The 21940-nt window shown below is 48.7% G+C and overlaps 1 protein-coding gene across 2 annotated transcripts in view; it reads right to left on the bottom strand.

Moving 5' to 3' along the window:
- Positions 1-1890: 1890 nt before the first annotated feature.
- The window catches only part of GFRA4 (GDNF family receptor alpha 4), a 72563-nt gene continuing 52513 nt past the window's right edge, over positions 1891-21940 (bottom strand). The window contains exons 2-9 of one of the 2 annotated variants that reach the window (XR_009725217.1): positions 18441-18719; positions 15472-15552; positions 12739-13084; positions 9764-9873; positions 8684-8818; positions 7773-7930; positions 5189-6165; positions 1891-5127 (exon numbers count right to left, since the gene is read on the bottom strand). Coding sequence is in view for 1 of the 2 variants with exons in the window: in XM_061351963.1 (XP_061207947.1) it covers positions 6019-6165; positions 7773-7930; positions 8684-8818; positions 9764-9873; positions 12739-13084; positions 15472-15552; positions 18441-18719 (1256 nt within the window). In the remaining variant the exon portion in view is untranslated. Of the gene's footprint in view, positions 6166-7772; positions 7931-8683; positions 8819-9763; positions 9874-12738; positions 13085-15471; positions 15553-18440; positions 18720-21940 lie in introns of both variants that reach the window. The other variant, XM_061351963.1, reaches the window with a different exon arrangement.

Below are 21940 nucleotides of genomic sequence, written 5' to 3'. Positions count from 1 at the left end.
CTGTGAACGTCCCCTCACAGCAGTTGAACTCAGCTGCAGGGTTTGGCTTGTGCCAAGTCTGCTGTTGTGGTGTGATGGGGGTTGTTGGTCACCATCAGGTCCTGTCTGCAGATAGCCCCGGCTCTTCTCCATCCTTGGGGCTACAGAGGTTGTAGGGGGTTTTCTCTGGGAATTAGGGTAAATCACTTCACCTGCTCTTGCTTCAGTCTTTGTCCCTGTCTGGTAATCGTAGAATCAACCAGGTTGGAAAAGACCTTTAAGATCATCAAACCCAACTACTACGCCATCACTGCCAAGGCCACCACTGCTGACCCGTGGCACTGAGGGCCTCATCTGTACAATGTCTGGTTGGAGGAGGGAGTGGGGCTCAGTATTCTTGTGGGCACAGCCAGCGCCCTCCAAAACCACACTCAGAGATGTGATAGAAGGGGGGGTCAGGCAAAGCACCCTTTAGCTATTGGTGGTGCTCCTGGTCCGAAATCTCTTCACCCTATCTTTAGGGTGATGCCCAGGCTTGCTCGAAGCCAGTTGCTATGACCCAGAGCAGGGATGCTGTAACCAGCCACAGGCTTTGCCCTGTATCCATCAAACCAGCACACAAAGCCTGCAGGAGCCAGGACAGGCTCTACAACCATGAGAGTCCCAAGGTCTCCTTCAAGGCCAGGTTCTCCCCTGCAATCCATGAGCTGCTGTCAACCCCTTCTCCATCAGGCCCTGGACCATCCCACAGCAGTTTCCAGGTGCTGACCGTGGTTGAGCAGCCGCCTGCCAGGAAGCAGGGAAAACCCATCAGACCTGCAGTATTCCCACAGCGCATTCCAGGTCCAACCAGCTGGAGCTTTCCCAGGGAATTCTCTATTGTGTCAGCAAAACCACATCCACCGAAACAGCCCAAGAACCATGGGGAAAGAACTGGCTTTGACGAGAGTCCCAACGCTGGCCATAACCCTCAGGCTTTGCTCCCCTCAGGCTGCTCCATGCAGGTATAGACACAAACATGGTTTTGCGGAGCAAAAATTGCAACGTTTCTGGCTTTGACCTTGAGCTCACTTTGTGTTTAGGAAACAACTTGAATTTCAACTGCTTTTTTAATATAAATTTTATATACATTTGCTTTCTAGGTTTTTTTTTCCCCCACCCAAAATTGGCAGGAAAACATTCAATTTGCCTCTAATCAATTTGCCTGTGATTTTATGGGGTTTTTCTAAGTTACCAAAAATAACTCACAGATGTGCATGGCATGAACAGAAGCCTCCCCAGCTGGCACCAACCATCACCTCCCTCCTCCTTCAGCTCCCGCCTCCTGCACCCTGCAGGAGGATGCAGCACCAGCCACCCCAGTTATTGCTACCCACCCAGGGTATATGATGGTATCTCAGCATTAGTGGTTCAAGTGCCCCTAATTGTGGGTGCAATTATTGACATCCTTGCTACACACAACCCCAGACTGGTTTGTGTTGGAAGGGACCTTAAAGCTCACCCAGTCCCAACCCCTGCCACGGGCAGGGACCCCTTCCACTGAAGCAGCTTGCTCCAAGCCCCTGTGTCCAACCTGGCCTTGAACACTGCCAGGGATGGAGTATTCAAATCTTGGTGTGCATCACCCTTGCATGCAGCACCAGCACCCCCAGGGCTCACAAGGGTCCATGTCCCATTCCTACGTGGCACTGATGTCTGTCCATTTGAGAACAGTTGGTTTTTCCCCCGCTGCCCCTTCGTGCTGGGAGGCATTGTGTCAGAGCTGGGTTTCTAGCCGAGCACAGGGTGTTTGAATCCCACAGCTCTGCTACCCCCCCAGGATATCCCCTTATTCCTTCCAGCTACCCTTACAGCATGAGACCAGGACATGCATACAGGGACATCCCAGTATCACAGACAGGAGCAAAAGGCTCAGGAAAATGCATGTGTGCTTTATTCATGGATATATTTGAATATTGACATGTACAGAAGAGATAAGTACAAGTTTTACCCCAGTAGTACAGGCAGACATCAACCACCCTCCCTATGTGCATGTGTATACACACACGCACACAGAGCCTTCAGCATCACCCTGGTACCCATGGGGTTATTGCTCCGAAACCAGCTCCCCACCACGGTGTCTCCCTCCCTGCTCATGCTCTGGCTTTGATGATGATGTGGTATTTGTACACACACACAGCATTCCATGGGCTTTCAGGATGCCAAACCATTGGGAACGGTGCTGAGCAGCCAAAAAAGACAGAGTTTGGTGGCTGGTTTGGTTTGGTTCTTTTTCTTATTACTTGCCCCACGTGACTCTTCTTTGTGCTTATGGAAGTCCCCAGATAAGGAGTAATCCCTAAGAGTATTGTGTCCTTTCCTCTCTTTTGGCTTTCCCAATCCTTTGCCTTTACGAGCAGCTGCTCTGCCTTTGGTGGTGACTCAGGAGACTTCAAAATGAAGATCCGTGGTTCACTTCACAGAGTTCAACAGCGATGGAATTTCATCCCAGAAAATGACTGACTTTTCCCCAGGGAAAAGAAGTGGCCCGTGCACACACGTGTCTGTAGGTGGGGAGGAATGTACTCGGGTTTCCTTCCTCCAACGGGACTGCTCGAAAGCCATCCTTCTTTCACAGAGTGTGATTCATGAATGGGCCTGGAGGGGGAATTGACATTAAATGGTGGCAAAAGGGGTGAAATGATTGGTAAAAAGTCATGCAGGTTTGGGGATTATTACTGGCTTTAACTGTGTGTGATATGAGTGCTCATCCCAACCCCCTGGCTCCTTCTTGCTGGATGAGAGGCTCTACTGAGCCCTACTTCACCTCAGAGCATCCCCAGACCCCAGTGTGCAGGCCTTGGCCTAAGACAGTGCTTGAAGGATGCTGTGTCCAAATCACAGGGCAAAGGCTGAGGACACTTTGAGACCTGCACCCTCATCTTTACGGATGATTCGAGGTCCCTCAACCAAGGGCATAAGGAGGAAACCCCTCTCACAGGCACCTATTAACATTATCTCACTGCAGTTTGTGCAGGGATCCCAGCAGATCACTGCTGTGGGGTTTGAGTTTCTCATGCAATGGCTCTGATATGATCCATGGCAGCTGGCTGTCACTTTTAGCTGTTGGTTTGCCATCCTTCCATAACTGAGGGCTTGAGAAGACACCACTGTGGGAATTGAGGGTCTCGTTAGCCTGTGATGCTTGGAGAGAACTAATATCCTAAGGAGTCTTTAAAGCAAGTTATAAACCCAGGGAAGATGATGATGATGGTAATGTGTTTCATTGAAATTGTTAAAAATCATTTAAGATAAATCTGCTTTAAAATGTAAACAGACCATTGGTCCTGATGTGGGGCATGGTAACGGACCAGGTAACCTCTGAGGTCTCCTCCATCCTCTCTAGTCTCGGAGTATGATTCCCCACATGTATTTTTCACAGTCCTAAGGGAGCCGTGAAGTGGGGTTGTCATCCTGACCACCCACAAGAAGACTGTCTCTGCTGGGTGTCAATCAGTCAGAGAAGGAAATGGCCAAGTGTCATTTCAGCATCACCAGCAGTGAGTTATGAGAGGCACAGGAGTGGAGCCGTGAGTGGAAAGCAGCTGACACTTCATGCCCATCCTACACAGAGATTCAAGTCTGATGGAGATGGGTGTGTAGAAGAGCAGGGCATGAGCACAGGACTTGGAAGGAAAGAGGCAGGAGAAGGCAATTCACAGCATGACCTCGTGATGTTGAGGTAGTTCCTTGCCTTTGAAGGGCTGAGCATCAGGGTTTAACCCCTTTCTCACCTGTGGCTCAGAGGACACCAACTTTGCAGGGCTGCAGCTTGTTGTTGTGTCACTTGGAGCAGAAATGGCTCCATGGTCTGACAGGGGACACTGACATCCTGGATAAAAGGGAGATGTTCACACTCAGAGCACAGATATGGCACCGGAAAGGGAGGTGAGGGGCTCTCCTGCCTGTAGCACTACCTCCTGCCTGCCTTTCTGCTCTGGGTGAGCCTCTTGGCAGCAGAGATCTCACATCCAAGTTTCAGTTCAGAGTGAGACTTGGCACCCTGCACACAAGACTTGGATCTTGGCAGGTTAACTGTTGGGCTCAGGTCTTTTCCTGCGTAAACAATTCCATGAATCTAGGAACTGATGTTCCTTTGCACAGCCCTGGATTAAGACAGCCGGGTCCTACAGCCCATAGGACGTTGAGGAGCAGAACTTTGGATAGGATGCAGCCAGAAGGATTTCTGGACATGTTTCACACATCCACAAGTGTTCAAAACCAAGTGACCAAAACCCAAGAAAGCTGCTGCAGTTTCTCAGCAGAATCAGAAGCAATAAATGATGGAAGATGCTCTGCAGCAAATAGGAATAAGAAATGCTGGACTTTGCTGCATCAGCTGCTCTTAAGCCTTTCTATGGATCCAAATGCTAAGGAACCAATGACGTTCCTTGAGGAGCACAAACCAAGGAATAAACAGGCTCCTTCAAAGCCCAGGCCCAAATACTCTGGATAAATCTGAAGCTATTCCTGTGCCTTCCATGATGGTCAGCCTGGGTAAGCTTTTATCCTGGGAAACCTCACCCTTAGTTACCATCTTCTTTCTTGGCTTGATCTAGTGAGGGGTTAACCCCTGCAAGAAGGCACTGGGGGTCCTCAGCTCACCTCCTGGACAGAATACCCCAGTGCTCAGGTAGCCCAAAATCATGTATCTGCCTCCCTGTGCCCTGAGAGACCAGGGGGATGCTTGTCCTCACCCTCCAGCTGGGCTCTGGTTGCAGCTCAGTGGAATGGGCCACTTCATCAACCTTGGCTTAAATGACCTCTCAGCTTAGTAAATAGGACTTGTCTAGAGGCAATGTCCTTCACCTGATAACCTGGATACAAGTGATTGCCTCTACCAGCAATGAAAGGAGGGGAACCATAGAAATCCACTCTCTACCCATGTAACGATTCATGACTTGGCCTTTTCACAAACTGGCTGGGTATTTACATCCCCAGGGTGCTATCTGGCAAACCTTTTCCATCCTATCTCTTCCTGGAAGAAATAATGAAATCCTGACTTAGGAACCTCTGTCTCTTCAGGACTGGCGGATGCACAGGTAGCACGTGAGAATGGGTTGCATTGGGCTCATATCGAGTCCTGCCGATGGGCTCACATATTCATCCCTCATGGAGAAAGATTAGCTTGGAGTAGGACAACATTGGCCTCTGGTTGTTTGGATGTGACAGAAAAATACCTCCCCCAGACACTTTACAGGACCAGTGAGCAGCGATGCAAGGGTTGGGGCATGAGGGAAGCCAGCCGCGAACGCAACGCAACACACGTGTTTCTTCCTGAACACCACCAATACATGACACATGTTTCTCTAAAAAGGAGGGCCCAAGGGGTAGGTGACAGCTTGGAGGTGCATGCTGGTTGCACTCTGGCCATGGTTTCAAGCCAGTTCTTGGTGTGGTTTCTTGGTCCAACCCAAAGGTGCTTCAGGATCCTCTCTGGTCAACAGAACCACCCACCTTCTCACTGGTGCTCTGGTTTCAGTCTGAACCAGTTGGGATGCCCTTTGTGTCCTGAGCAACCCTGGAGACAGTCTGAACTCCACATTGCTTGACGTGTGCTGTCAAGAGCCCCCCAGTGTGAGTCAGGGCTTCAGGAAACCTCCTGACAGCTCATCCATCAAAAGTCTTCCCCCCTTGGCTGGGGCAGGCAAAAGCATTTCCTTTGCAGATCTCGTTTCTTGGCTCCACTCTCTCCTTCTCCTTTTCCAAGGGAATTAATTGTCCATGGCTCCAACCCCACCCACAGAGAGCTGGAGAGACCACCAAGCCATGGGGTGGAAAGGTGGCCAGGACCAAGCATGAGCTGGTTGTCGACGATGCTGATTGTATAAAACCAAATCAAGCGGCAGACAGATGAGGAGGAGGAAGGGATGCCCACACGCTCACGTCTCCTTCCCATCCCCTCCCTCCTCCCACCCCCTCTCCCCAAACGAGTTTCTGGTTGTTTTGTAAAGAAACCAACACAAAGTGAGTCTGTGCCTGGGTTGTGCCCACCCTGCTTCACATCGCAAAGAGGCTCAGCTCGGCAAGAGCCAGGAGAAGCCACATCGGCAGTGGAGAGGCTGCCCAGAGGGAGGGAGCTGCTGCGCTGGAGGTCCCTGATGATAGACGAGTGGAGCCCCGCAGGAGCCTCTCCTCTCCGGCCACCTGAAAGAGGAAGAGAAGGAGAAGGAGAAGGAAGAGAAGGAGGAAAGGGAAAAGAGAAAGAGAAAGAGAGAGAAGAGAAAGAGAAAGAAAGCAAAAGAGACAGAGAAAGAGAAAGAGGAGGAGAAAGAGGAAGAGAAAGAAAAAGTGGAAGAGGAAGAGAAAGAAGAGGAAGTGAAAGAGAATGAGAAAGAAAAGAGGAAGAGAAAGAGAAAGATGAAGAGAAAGAAAAAGAGAAGAGGAAGATGAAGAGAAAGAAAGAAAGAAGGAAGGAAGGAAGGAAAGAGAGAGAGAGAAAGAGAAAGAGAAAGAAAAAGAAAGGAAGAAAGAAAGAAAGGAAGAAAGAAAGGAAGAAAGAAAGGAAGAAAGAAAGGAAGAAAGGAAGAAAGAAAGGAAGAAAGGAAGAAAGAAAGAAAGAAAGAAAGAAAGAGAAAAAGAAAAAGAAAAAGAGAAAGAAAAAGGAAAAGAAAAAGAAAAAGAAAAAGAAAAAGAAAAAGAAAAAGAAAAAGAAAAAGAAAAAGAAAAAGAAAAAGAAAAAGAAAAAGAAAAAGAAAAAGAAAAAGAAAAATAAGAGAAGGAGAAAGAAAGGGAAACAAGGAAAGGGGAAGAGAAATATTTGTATAGCGTGCATGTATAACCTGGTGAAAGTCTGCCTGGGCTGCGCATGGCCACCAATGCCCTGAAAAGCAGCAAAGGAAGGAAGCTGATGCCACATTTCTACACTCCCATCCTGCTGCTCCATGAAAACAGACTGGTGGGACATGAATCGAGTGATTTCCCAGCAAAAGAAACAGGGAAGGGGATTCAAAAGCCCCGTGTGTGGAAGCTCTCTGAAGGGATCCGCTAAGCCCAGTGTAAAGCCCACGCTCAGCCCTTGGGGTCTAGTTGCCTGACAGCTGCTGTTACCTGAATGTTCAGCCAGTCAGGGTCACTGTTAATTATTCAACAGTGAAATAATGCAATCTGAAAATCACTCAGGTGGTGACAAACCAAGGTCGGTGTGATTTTATTTAGAAATGAGATATTTAATGCCTACTGCTGCCACCGTCAGTAAATTCATCTGTCATTTGGTTTGAAATGATGTAAATTTCATATCATTTTGATACTAACAATTTGCTGATGGCCAGAATATTTCATCTGCAAGCCTCAGGCAGTTAAACCTCTGCATTATGACCTCCAGGATCCTCATCTAACAAGGGAGGAACCTGTGTCCCAGGCAGCTGAGATGCTTGTCTGAAGCCCTGCAGGAAGGTGAGGAGCCAAACGAGTGGAGTGGTCCTGGCTCCCTTCCACACTCCTGAAAAGCCCCTGGATGTCCCAGTACTTATAAGAAAAACTCAGTATATCTCTCTGTAGCATCTATAAAAGAAAAGAGAAGGTGACCAACAGGCAGGAGAGCAGAGTCAGGGATATGAACATGTTGCCCTGTGCTTGACGTTGGGGAAGAATATGTGAGGGTATGAAGAAGAGGGTGAATCAAAGACTTCAGGAGGTGAATGTCTGTATATAACTGATATGATACAGGTGGAAGATGGAGCTGAGGATGGCTGGAGGGCATGGAGGAGGTACAGACACAGCCAAGCAGGTCTTAGGGCCATGCCCTCTCCTACCTTGGTGGGCTGGAGGTGGTCGAAGATGTTCTCTCTGAGGGTGGCCACGGCTCTGTTGGCATTTTGCTCCTGTTTGTACATCTGTGTGGTGGGGGGGATGGATGGGGCCATGGCTGCGTTCAGGTAGGTCCCATTGCCAAAGGCCAGAATGGCATTTTCTTTGTGTGAGGAAAAGAAGGAGAAAAGTCTTGTCAGGGCAATGTTTCCAAGGAGAAGCACACATATCCCTTCTCCAGCCTCCTCTGGCTGTATCACCCAAATGCATGCCTTGTCTTAAGAGCTGCTTTTTTGAAAGAACAGGGAGCTGAACACCTATCAACTTGAGGACCCAGGCATTTTCATCCTTCCCAACAAAATACATGGAAGTATTGGAGTGAGTCGAGAGGAGGACATGAGGATGATCAGGGGCTGGAGCATCTCCCATATGAAGACAGGCTGAGAAGGTTGGGGATGTTCAGCCTGGAGAAGAACAGGCTGCATGGAGACCTCATAGCAGCATTCCAGCATCTGAAGGGAGCCTATAGGGATGCTGGGGATGGACTATTCATTAGGGACTGTAGTGATAGGACAAGGAGTGATGGGTTCAAACTGAAATGGGAAGTTCAGGTTAGATATAAGGCAGAAGTTCTTCCCTGTGAGGGTGCTGAGGCACTGGCACAGGGTGCCCAGAGAAGCTGTGGCTGCCCCATCCCTGGCAGTGTTCAAGGCCAGGTTGGACACAGGGGCTTGGAGCAAGCTGCTCCAGTGGAAGGGGTCCCTGCCCTTGGCAGGGTTTGGAATTGGAGGAGCTTTAAGGTCCCTTCCAACCCAAACCAGGCTGGGGTTCTATCATCCATATTCTCATCACAAGCAGCTTGACCATCTTGCAGGGGATGCTGCAGGAGCAGCAGGGTAGCAGGGCTGATACTCACGGAGACAGATGTTGTCGGTGAAGAGATGCAGGAAGCTCTCACACTCTTCCTGCCGGTTGCCGCTGGCATTGCACGTGCACCAGGGAGCTATGCTGGAAGTGGAGTTGTCAATGTAGTTGGGTGTGATGGGGCTGCCTGCCAGGAAGGATGGAGAAGTGTTATGGCAAGGCTGGTCCGTCAAGAAGGGACAATGATTTCCCTCCTTGCTGCTTTGTTCAGGTCCCCGAGAGGAGAAAAAGGGTCAGTCACAACCCTTCTGTTCACCCCACCACCAACAGAGCCTTCAGTCAATTAAAAAGCGCTATCGGCCAAGGAATGGGCACCACTTGGGATCTCAGGTTCCTTCATAACATTCAAAACCCATATGTGAATGTGCATAAAGATTTCCATGTTGTCAATAGAAGAGCCAAAATCAATCTCCAGAATGGTCAGGGAAAACAAAAGAAGGATTAAACCAGAATGAAATCTTGACCTGAATAGCTGACAATCTGTCCCATCCGTCAGGATGGACCAAGTCCAATGGTCATTGGCGCTTCTTTTGGGAATCTGTATGTGCTAACTGCTACCAGCTGGGTCTCTGCAGTATCTGCAAACCCAATCTGACAGCCTCTGAAGACAGCAAGATGGCAGTGGATGGTGATTTCCAGTGGCATCACTAGTGATGGCATCAGGGAACCCCTCGCAGAGCAGACACCCTGCGATGGCCCATCTGTTTCCACCTGAGAGAGAAGCTGGGATTTTGCAGCATGGTTTTCTCTGTATGCTGCAGCTATCCTAAATTGCCCCATTTTCACGGCTTTAAGCTGAAAGGGGAGATTTAGGTAAGACATTGGGAAGAAGCTCTTCCCTGTGAGGGTGCTGAGGGTGCCCAGAGAAGCTGTGGCTGCCCCATCCCTGGCAGTGCTCAAGGCCAGGTTGGACACAGGGGCTTGGAGCAAGCTGCTCCAGTGGAAGGGGTCCCTTCTCGTCGCAGGGGTTGGAGCTGGAGGAGCTTTAAGCTCCCTTCCAACCCAAACCATGCCATGATTCTATGATATTTCCCACCTAGAGAGGGAGCCAGCTGTAGGACACAGCTCCTACCTATGATCCCTGTATAGGCCAGCAGACAGGCAGCGTAGCTCTCCCTCCGGCAGCCGCTCGCAGTCTGCGGTGATGGCTGGCAATTAAACTGGAACTCTGCGTAGCGCGACCTGATGGAGCAAGAGAGCAAAAGGGACATATCAGCACATCTATTCGGGGCAAAAGGGCACATAGTGGCACACTGGTGGCGTTTGCAGGAGGGAACACGTTTGCAAAGTCCTTTGCTGCTGTAGGTGTTACTAAACTGGGTTGAATGAATATCATTTTATACTCTCCTGCCCTGCTTCAGTCCAACAAACCCAGAAGTAGGTTTTATCCCTTTGAGATGAGACATTGTAGTTAATGTAGTTAATGTTTTGCAGGGTCCCCGTGGGGCTGCAAGTAATGGGCTGCAAAGATGCTCCAAGGGCTGGAGCAGCTCTGCTCTGGAGCCAGGCTGAGAGAGCTGGGCTGGGGCAGCCTGGAGAAGAGAAGGCTCCTGAAGGGGAGACCTTAGAGCAGCTCCAGTGCCTAAAGGGGCTGCAGGAAAGCTGGAGAGGGGCTTGGGACAAGGGCCTGTAGGGACAGGCCAAGGGGAATGGTTTGAACCTGACATTGTAGGATATCTAAGCCATTCACATGCGGCTTTCAGGTAGGACACAGAACATGCTGAGGGTTCAGATCCATCTAAACAAGCTTTCTGTGCCCAGTGAAGAAGGCATCTCACATGGATTTCGAGCTGCTTAGAAAACCCGAGCAAACATAGCATTGCCAGCACTTGAAGATAGGGCCCTTTAGATGACAACCTGCAGGGTCTGAACTATGAACCGAGTATGTCAAACGTTTGGTCTTCATGGGGAATCTCAGGATATTTGATCACACTGATCCCTCAGAAAGCCTCTCTTTTCCAGACATTTTGCCAGTGCTCCTGGTCAGTGTCAGCGCTCCAACTTGTACTTTCCTGCCTGCTTCTTTCCCCCCTACTTTCCTCCCTTTTAACTCTTCTTTGTTCCCATGTTTACCCCACACCAACCCTTTTCCCCTAAGCCATGGCTAGGCAAACCCTTCCTGCCCCAGTTTGCGCTGCATTACTTAGGGGAGGGAGGTACTGGTTGCAGGTTTATATCATTCATGTTATTAGACCCCATCTCTCCAAGCTGGGACATGCAAGGGGTTGGTTACAGCTGGGAAGGAGCTGCAGGAGGATTAAGCAGTGCAGGCTGGGTTAGCCCGGGGGTATTTGACTCTCTTCCTTTCAAGTGCCATGATTTGTGCCTGGCTTCCCTTGTGCTTTCTGCATCGCTAGCTTTGACCAGGTCACACGCCAACCCCGCGCTCCTGCTGCGTCTCTAGAGGTTGGTATATATTATATATTCAGAGAGCAAGGAACCAGATAATGAACAGCTGTGCTGCTTGCAGGAAATGGTTCCCACCCTCCTGGAAATCCCTTTAAACCTCTTCGTTCCCTCTGGGACTGATGTCTTCTTAGGGAGAGGGCAGTACCCATCCATTTTGGACTGCCTGGGTAGCTGGGGAAAGCTGGTGTGGCTCAGGGGCTTTGCATGTTTCAGGATGAGCTTCAGATGTATAGCTTAGTTGTTCTTCATCCACATTCCTGGGGCTGAGAGTATTAGCACCAGTCCAGCCTTCCAAGAGGATGCTGCTGTTATCACCTCCCTTTGTGAAAAGATATTTAAAGATGATGTGCTGATAGTGGATGGCTGCTGGAAGCTCGGCTCAGGAAGTCCCAAACCCCACCTCTAATTAGAGACTAGGACAATAGTGGGACATGTGTCCTACACTTGCTCTTGTGCTCTTCCTCAGGTGTCTGCTCCTGGCCACAGCTGCACACAAGATGCTGGGCTGGGACCACCATAGTGCAGTAAGGCTTCTGTTATAGTCTTACATCCCCTACTGACAGATGGGCTCTGCTCCTGAGAGCTGTATGGGTAAACCTTTGGAGAAATAGAGGGGTGAAAATGATAGAGCTGAGGGAAAAACACTTAAAGGGTATTCCTGTGGGTGTGCACATTGGGATGGGTCTGTGTATGTGTGCAAGCATGCAGTTTGAATGGAAACAGAGAAGGAAACTACCCTGGCCAAATGCTACATGGTGGATCTGGAGTGACAACCGTGATGCTGAGACCCCTATCACAATCACTAGCACATCCAGCCTTGCAGCAGAAAGGTGTGCTTTTATACACATCGTTAAGTTTTCTAATAAAAAAAGAAGAAAAATGGATTTTTAAGGTATCTACAAGTGCCTGTGGCTGTCCTACAGTCAGGGGTGCTCCTGTAGTGTGCTCTGGACTAGGGGAGATAGGCAGTGGGGAGACAGATTGGTGAAAGTGGCTGCAAGCACCCCATATCTCATCCCCGCCTAGCTTGCACCTTCCTGGAACTACTTCTAGGTCTACTGTGCTATGCTATGTATGTACTATATACTATATAGTAGCATAGTATTAGTATTGGATGGAACGGGATGGGATGGGATGGGATGGCATAGCATAGCAGCACAGCATAGCAACTTAGCATAGCATAGTAGACCTGGAAACAGTATATATATAGTATATGTACTATATACTATATACTTATACTGTACTACTACTATACCATACTACACTACACTACAATATACTACACTAAGCTACAGCATACTACACTACACTACAATATACTACACTAAGCTACAGTATACTACACTACGTCTTTTTTAGGACAAAAGCCAAAAACCCATAGAAAAGATCTAAAAAACTCCAACACGAACATCTCAAATCTTCTTCTGTCTGTTAGCACTTCCTGTATAGAAATGTAAGACAAGGACACGGGTCATGGGAAGGAGCCACTCAGGCAATGGCCTGTCAATGGGTTGTGGTGGGATGGTGCCTCCAGTCATCATCCTTTAGATGAGTGCATTGGCTCTGGGCTGTCACCAGTGGATGCTTGTCCAAGGCACAGCTCTCTGTGTTGGCCACCCCGGTGTATGCAAGCCTTACCTGCAGACATAGTTTTCCCGGCAGGAGTCCAGAGGCGCCAGGCAGTTGGGCTTCTCCTTGGACTCGTAGGAGCAGGCAGGAACGATGGTCTGCCGCCGGCGCTCGGCGCAGGCTGTGTCTTCACAGGGGCAGAAGAGCAGCTCATGGGTGTACTCCGGCGGCACGCGGTCAAAGAACTTGCGCAGAGCCTTGTGGCACTTGGAGCGGTTGCAGGTATCAGCCCGTGCCAGGCGCCGGATGCATAAGGACACGTACTCTGTCCGCAGCCGCTGGCACATCTCGTCCACGTTGCAGGCTTTGGCAGCATCCAGGCACCGGTTCACCTGGGTCACTTCGTTCTCAGAGCCTGTGGGAGATGCAGACGGGGTTTTGTGCTCATCTTCCCACCCAGCAGCACCACCCTGTGCAGATACCTTCATCCCCATCCTGCTCTCATCCATGGCCACCTTGGTGAGACCATCACCTGCTCAGGAAAGCAGTGACCAGGGTGAGGTCCACATTTGCTCACTGTGCAATGGCAGGACCAATTTCATTTTCGCTACTCACCTTTCCCAAGATGTTCCATGGACACACAACAAACTTTACACCCACGAGACTGCTCCTCCAAGCTCCTATATTTACATGCGCCACCCCTGGCAGTGTTCAAGGCCAGGTTGGACACAGGGGCTTGGAGCAAGCTGCTCTAGTGGAAGGTATCACTGCCCATGGCAGGGGGTTGGAACTGGATGGACTTTAAGGTCCTTTCCAACCCAAACGAGTCTGTGAACTGGCTGCCCTTCTTCATTTTCACTGGCATTGACAAATGCTCCTTATCCTAGCACTTATTTTTCCCTTCCTGTTGTCCCCTCTGTGTATAATGAGCTGGAAGTCACATCCCAAGTTTTGAAGTTCCTTTATGATGGTGAAACTTTTGCTTAGTGTGTTTCCCACCACAGAAGTCCTTCCCTTTAATATGCCCAGGGGTGAATATTGTGAGAGAACCAGTTTACACAGGGGAGCTATCAGCAAAAAGTTATTTGGAAGGGTTTCATTACTTATTCAGCTAATGAATCACAAGGAACACACTCGTTTGTCTCCTCTTCCCACGCAATAACAGGATGTGCTTTTTTAAATCGCAGCTACAATTAGAGCACAGAGATAGAATTCCATTTGCACAGGTTTTGCAATTAGAGCAGAGAGGTAGAATTCCATTTGCACAGTTTGAATAATTGATATATATTGTTTATGTAAAATTGGGTTCAAAATATCTGTTGCTCTGACTTGACACGTGGTCATGAGGATGTCTTATGCTTCAATAAGCTCTTGGGAATTTTTGTATTTGGGAGGTTTAAAAGAGGATTCTTTGACAGAGCTGACTGTATGACCTGGGCACTGGTTAGTAGGTCATAAATTATGTTATTGAAGGTGTTGAGTATAAGTAGGGGAAAAACAGGTTAAACCAAGAAACTGCACATCCCTAGATGGATGCTGAGTCCTTTGGCACATACCCTTGCTGCTCTGGGCCCATTCGCTTCGCTGCCCAACCGGTTTCAGTTTGCTTTAAAAACCTGCAATGTGTTAACCATGCATAAAAATCCCCATCCGTAGATTCTCCCGTGCTCGGAAGAGCCCTGCAGGACTTCAGCAAAAGGGAAAAAACTCTGGTAAAGAAGGCCATGACCCTGCAAACAGCTTTGTGCGTGCTTCACTTTCCACTCTCAGTCAAGTGGAGTCAATGAGAAGACGTGAGGTCAAGGAGCACCCCCTTTCCCCTCTCTGCTCATATTGTTGAGGGCTGATGGGTTAATTTGCTCCTGGACATTTTCACCTAACAAGTGGCCCTTCATCACGGGGACTGCAGCCATCCATCGGCTGCAGGGACCTGCTGGTCCTTACTCGCTTGTGTGCGCTCCATCTGTGGATGCCACCCTGGTGCACATTTGGGATGAGCTGCAGCGGGGCTGATGTTTTGGTACATCTGCCAGAGGCACATGAGAACATTATGTGCTCCCATATTGGTTATATGGTAAGAAAAATCACTGCTGGTAAAGCTTCCCCATGTCTGTGGTGCATAAGCAGAGTCGAACAGTGATTGTGGTGGCAGCTGTGATGTTGGTGATGGATGGCTTAACAGCTACCACACTGACCTTTTAACTGCTGAACTGGGGTTCGTGTCCTCAAGGGGGTTAAAAGGTGTTGGGCAGCTCTGCTAACATTATTAAGTGGATTACATGACACAGAGCAGAACATGGGTCTGAGTCCTGAGGCTGCCCTCAGGGCATGGGTTTAAAGGCTGTGGCTGGGATCAACCCACAGGTCAGGTTATTGACCTTTTTGCCTGCAGAGTTTGATCTGTGACTGATGTGGAAACACAAACTTCTCATACCTAATGATACCCCAGCAGGGTGTCTGCATGACACAGGTCATCCACCTGCTATGGAGAATCAACCCACCCATCATGTGTCATTAGAAAAGATCTTCCTACCATGTTCCTCAATCCCAGCCATTCACAGCATGGACGTGGAAAAGCCAAATTACAAAAATCACAAGTGTTTTTCCTAGGACATGTAAGAGTTTAACCCAGGAATCATAAGAGGCTCCTTGGAAAAGTGATTGCTAGTCCTGAACCACGCAATGCTGTGTGAATGGACAATAAGAGAGCACAAAGGATTACCCTGTTTGTAGCACTTGATCCCACAGCCAGCTCCCCCCAGTGTGAACCAGTGAATATAAGAGCATCTTCCCACTACTTACCTGCAGTGATGGATGCCAGCCGGACATAATCAAAGCCCCTGATGAATGGCTCGTAAGGGGAACTCTCCAGTACGTTCATGCCTGTGGTGAAAAGAGAAGGTGGTGAGAAGGCAGCTGAGGCTCCTGAGGGATGTCTGGGATGTACAATGTTCAACATCTGCAGTGCAGGTTTGCTTGATGGGTCCAAGGGGATGTGCCCAAAAGGCCATAAGTAAATGGATACTCAGAGTCACAGGAACTGATGCGTGGCCATATGCTTAGAGAAGAGAATAGGATATAACTGGCTTTTAGAAGTACATTACAGCTTTGGAAAGATTTTCAGGGAACTGCTGGGTTGCAGCTCTCTATAATTCAAGTCTTGGGCCCCCTTATAGGGCTCGGTACTGAGGACACCAAATTGTAGTACAGGCTCATGGGCAGGATTCAAACCACCAGCTCCCTGCACACATAGGGTTTCCATCACCATTCTTGCTATTCCCTATATGTCTCTCCCTGGGTCAATGGTCCTCACCTGGACAGGGTTGTGTGTGCGGCAACACATGCCTTCCTATTTATTACACCTCTTCTTTCTCCTTGCCAGCAGACTTTTCTTACTTGGCATGGAGCTAATGATCCACAGCTCCCGCAGAAACTTCATTTTTAAGTTGTTGGGAAGCTGATTTTATTCACTTGGTGCTTCCCTTTCCTGCACTCAATGTTCTGTAATGCCCCGTCACCCTGATGGATACCACAGAATATTATTGAGGCAAACAGCTCAGTATCATTTTTTCCTTTATTAGACATTTAGATGGATATAGACAGCAGCAGCAGATGTACTGGCTGGGATAAAAGGACTATCAAACCTCATGCTCCGGGCATATGCTGATCACCAGCTGCGGTCAGGAAGAAATAGCTCCCAGGGTACAGAGCCCTGTGCAATTACTACAGGTGCATTTACAAGGCAGCTTTACACCTTCATTGAAATATCTTGCATCGTTACTGACTGGAAAGGGGCCCATTTGTATGTTCCAGCGTAGCAGTTTTATGTCCTGATGATATAGCACCTTATCAGAGAATTGTTATCGGGTTGTCATCGTGTTATTGTGTCTCCAAATGGGAAGGTGGCTAAACACAGGCGCGCTCAAGAGAAGCTAAGTAAATAGTATGCTTTGCAAATTCCCTGAACGCACACTTCCACAATTGATTTTATAAGAGGGCTTCTAGGAAGCTTTTTACAGCCTCGTGGGTATGGAGGACTGAGAGACAAAGCTCTACACGGAGCATGTGGATTGGCTTCCTTTCTCAGTCAATTAAACATGCGTAAGGACTCTGAAACCTGGGACTGTTATGAAGTATATTTCCCTGGGGAAATTAAGGTAAGGGAATCAAAGGGCTGGGAACGTGAATCTGCATTGCAAGTGAACTCTGAGCCTGAAAAGATGTGGGGCTCAGGACATGACAGCAGAGGACACATAGGGCAGAGTCATGGCAGTCTCTGATACCAGCTTTCTTACAGTCATTCTCTAGATGGAGACCCCAGGCTGCTGGGCAGGAAATGCATCCATTCTGACCATTCAGCACCCCTCTCCTACTCTGCATCTGCAGAGCCACGTCTGGCCCCTGCCTGCTCCCAACACTCCCTGCTGTCCTCACACTGCTCTTCCAGGAGTAGTCCCGGACCTGGAAGTCCTCCTGGCACCACTGTCCTGCACAGCCATGGTGCGGATGAGGTGTGTCCAAAGATTCAGGACATGAAGGTCAGCCTGTTCTGATGAATGGAGAGGCCACCTCTTCCCTAGGCTTCATTTCCTACAATGATAGCATCCCAGGCTGGTTTGGGTTGGAAGGGAGCTTAAAGCTCCTCCAGCTCCAACCCCTGCCACGGGCAGGGACCCCTTCCACTGGAGCAGCTTGCTCCAAGCCCCTGTGTCCAACCTGGCCTTGAACACTGCAAGGGATGGGGCAGCCACAGCTTCTCTGGGCACCCTGTGCCAGCGCCTCAGCACCCTCACAGGGAAGAGCTTCTGCCTAAGAGCTCAGCTCAGCCTCCCCTCGGGCAGGTTCAAGCCATTCCCCTTGGTCTGTTCCTTGTAAAAGTTTTCTTCAACACAAACAGAACTATCTGGCATATAATTATGGGAAAGATTTGATCCTGGATGGTGCTGAGGCTTCTTATTTCCCCAGTCACTTCATAGCCCTGTGCTCTGCTTCCTCCAAGCTGTGGCACCTGGCAGCTTTCTGGGAACTTGATCAAGCAGTTTCCATTCTGGCAAAGCCTGTGCGTTAGAGTCTCCATCCTCTTTGTTTTGGTTGGCCTTTTGGCCTACGTTATCACCCTGCACCTTTCCCTTCAGTGTTCAGCCAGCAGTGTTTTATTAATCTGTATCGCAGCCCATGGGTGGAAGGTTCTGTTTTATTCCCCATTTTAATTTTCATGGTGCATAAAATACTCACCAGCCTGACATGGAAGAGTTATGGCCACTGAGGTGTGCTTTTATGATGACTCTTAAAAACCATCAAAATCCAAACTTATTAAATACTGGCTCTGGGAACACTTTAAATTCCAACTGATGTCACCAGCCCCAAATTTTCACTAACCCAAAGACATCCACGCATTTGCAAGCCTCCAAGAGAGTGATATTTTTATAAGTTCATGCTGTTTTTTAGCTCAGGGCCCATGCTTTGTGTACTATATCCATGGCTTTCATGGTCTTGCCTAGCATAAGTGATGGAAAACATAGCATGTATTTCTGCAGCAAAAGATATCAAGGTGTACTGGGAACGCCATAAAAAAGAGACCAGGTTAAAAAAACAAAGGAAAGAAGGATTGCTTTCCCCAAAAGCAATAGGGATCAGTAGGTTATGAGAGGGAATGGGATGCTGCAGGGATGGCCTTCTTTGCGGCCACTTCTGGGGAGCTCTGTAGAAAGCTTTAGCAGTAATTCCCTTTGAGGAAGACCATCAAGAAATGAGCACCCTGCTTGACTGACCTTCCATCAACGTGTGGTGGATGCTCCAGTAGACACTCAAGCAGTGCTTCTCCTTTTTCATGCCACGCTTGCACTTACAGCCATACAGTTGGCTGGAGAGCAGGGCCGTCACAGTGCTCCTGCACTGGTTCTTGGCATCAGGGCCCAGCTTGTTGGCTCCATTGCCTGCAATGCATTGCCGGAGGGTCCTGAATTTGGCACTGCAGATGGGGTCGTTGGTACAGGACTCGCCTGCTTGAAGGCAGTCCCTGCTCGAGCTGACAGCTTCCGCCATGCCTTCTGCAAGAAAATCAGACAAGTGGTTTAAGGGTGACGGAGCAACCTCAGGTGGGAAATGAACTGTGTCTCCCATGAGTTGGACCAGCCTGGGATGTCCATCTTAGAATCATAACATGATTTGGTTTGGAAGGAACCTTAAAGCTCATCCAGCTCCAACCCCTGCCATGAGCAGGGACACCTTCCACTGGAGCAGCTTGCTCCAAGCCCCTGTGTCCAACCTGGCCTTGAGCACTGCCAGGGATGGGGCAGCCACAGCTTCTCTGGGCACCCTGTGCCAGCGCCTCAGCACCCTCACAGGGAAGAATTTCTCCTTATATCTAACTTGCACTTCCCCTGTTTAAATTCAAACTCATTATCCCTTGTCCTGTCACTGCAGTCTCTGATGAAGAGTCCCTCTTCGGCATCCCTGTGGGCACCTTTTTGATACTGGAATGCTGCTATGAGGTTTGCAGAACTTCATATGCAGAGATGGAAATACCTCTAATCATCATTGTCTCTACAAGCAATGATCTTGCTTCTGAGATCTGTAAGTGGGCAAGTCCCTCCCCAGCAGGTCAACTGGGGGTTTTAAATGCTCAGTCTTACCATCCTACATAGGGATTGCCCATGTGATGGGGAGCACTGGTTGCAGCACTGCGCAGCAGCATGGCAGAGGAACAGGAGTGGGTAAAAGGAAGCAGAAAGGATGTTAAGGGGACAAGACACAACCTGAGACTCAACACCTCAACCCAACCCTGTCTCTCATATTGATGAGCCACCAGTAGCAATGTGGCATCCTGCTGAGGACCCAGAAGGAGAGGTCACCTCTCACCTGGAGACCAGGTTCTTCCTGATTTGAGAGAGAGACCCTGGACAAGGTCAGCCTGGAAGCCAGACTATATATGGCAGAAACATGGCCAGTTCCTGTGCTTGCTCATTCTTGGTGCACAAAAAACTTTCCAAACCCATTGCTCCCCCAGCTCTCCCTCATTTTGCCCTCCAAATTTGACAGCATCCCAAATGCTATGGAGATCCTAGCCTTTTCCCCTCAGACATGGCTTAACCCTCCCTCCACCTCACTGCAGCTATGGATGGCTCTGTGTGGGGTGATTTGACATGGAGTCAGCTCACACGTGTCCCAGCAGTTGGCCCATGCTTGCTGTCACCACCTCCCCAGGGCTCCCACTGTTCTGTCTTGGCTTTGTCCAAGCTTCTCTAAGTTCTCCTCAGAGTTTATTATAAAAACACAAAGTGCTCTCTTCCACATACTGAGAAGAGAGATGAAAGCATGGGAGGAAGACATTATTGCTATTCATACACCAATAAATTAGTTCAGCAGGGCTCAATGATGCTGTGTCCCCATGGCCTGGAGCAGACCAATTCCATGCTATTAAATGTGCTTCCTTTCTAAAGCAGGCTGGCCACATCCAGACTGACTCCAGGGGATGTTCTCATTCCGAGGCTCATGGTTGTATTGTTCCACCCCAGCAATGGCAATGCCAGGGGCTCAGCTGTACTCAGCAGAGCATGGTGGCACCCAGAGGAGATGAGGACCAGAACAAGGCAAATCACGCTCCTAGTTGGTGCGATGCTCTGGACCATGCTGACATAGATCAGACATGACTGCACCATGGCCTGGGGGTGTGATGAAGAAGGAAACCTGGTTTATGGAAGGGGAGAATCAGTCCCTGTGCCTATAATGTAATTTCAGATCCTGCTGTACTATAAAACCAGGAACTGCTGTCATGACCTTGAAGGAGGACTTCTCAAATACTTCTCAAAGGAACTCTTTGTCTCTAGCTTAACTTGTCTTCCCTTTGGATAGGAACCAGAAGGGTAAGGATACCTTACCCTTCATGGGGTATACAAGCTGGGGGCATCTTCTGGTTTCTGAGACTTTCCAGGTTGTGTTCCTCATGAGACCCAAATTGGACAATATTAGAAAATCAGGGGCCCTGATTTCCATTTCTGGGCGTTCATGAGATCTCCGTTCTCTCCAAGACTCCATTGATTTTTCCATAAAGTCCCTTTTCCCTATTTCCACTTGCTACCTCTTGTGTCCTTAATTTCTGTATCTGCCTCTGCTGCCCTCCCAGTTGGAGCTTGTTGAGTCCAGTATGGCCATTCCCTTTCCCTCAACAGTCGCAGGATGTTTGCTAAGAAGGAGCTACTTCTATTGCTCTTGATTAGAATAGAAGGCAGCAGCTGGAGTTCAGGTATTTCAATTACGTTTATTACAGACTTTGGGTGAACCCACCAGGAGGTTTCCTCCTGAAATATCCCAATGGCATCTCAAATGCAAAACCTTTCATCAAACGCCAGACTATTTCAAAGTGCCTTGTGGCCAACATCGAGCTTTCAGTTTTTTCAATCTCACATCACCTCCAATTTGAGTTCTTCTACCCCTGATTTATTCATAGACCTGGTTTATTTAGCACTCAAGGCTTGTTTGGATCTGCCAAATGTGGAGAGAAAAATTATTTCCAACGCATAACAAACTCTGCCTTGGGCTGTCGTATCTTGAAGAACTCTGAACACAAGGAACCAGTTTCCTTGAAATATCATTTGGTCTCTGCAATTTCACTGAGATCCATAAAATGAACCGGAGCTGCTCACAGCCTCTGCTTTCAGACACCACTAATGTTCCATGCACAGATCTGAAGCCATAGAGAAAAGAAAGCAAGTCCTTGACTTATTTTACCCTGTCTTTCTCCAAAGGATCTCCTCTGGACAAGGATAACACACAGCAAGTTTAATTCTAGAAGAGATGACTTTGCCACTGTCACGTCAGTTGCTAGAAAAGTAGGTTGAAATAGACATTATGACCCTCCTTTCCCCTCTCTGCTACATGAATTGTGGAAGATACTCCCCAGGATGGTTATAAACACAGCCAGCCTGTAAAAGCTGTAAACCACTTCGGGATCCCACTTTAAATAAATCAAGCACATCGACCATCTGAGAGATTTCCCTGTGAAATTCTAAGTAAATATATCCTCAAGCTGAGATTTGCCCCATAAACAAAGGCGAGGGGTGAATATTTTAAGCCTAAACCCAAAGCATAAAACGCCCCCATTCAGACTTAGTGCCAGAGGTGTTTGAAGCAACTTGGAGCATCACGAATGACCCGTTCAATAATCACGTCACTTAAAACCCAAATCATTCAAGGGCTTTTATTGTTGGCGATGTCTTTGCAACTGAGACAACATAACACCACGCTTTCCTCTGCACACTACCCCTGGGAG

The sequence above is a fragment of the Neopsephotus bourkii genome, unplaced genomic scaffold, assembly GCF_033783945.1.
Source record: "Neopsephotus bourkii isolate Nb327-2 ecotype Australia unplaced genomic scaffold, CSIRO-AGI_Nbou_v1 NB_616, whole genome shotgun sequence".
Lineage (NCBI taxonomy): Eukaryota > Metazoa > Chordata > Aves > Psittaciformes > Psittacidae > Neopsephotus > Neopsephotus bourkii.
Note: the sequence above shows the minus strand (reverse complement) of the source record. Positions and strands in the feature narration are given on the sequence as shown.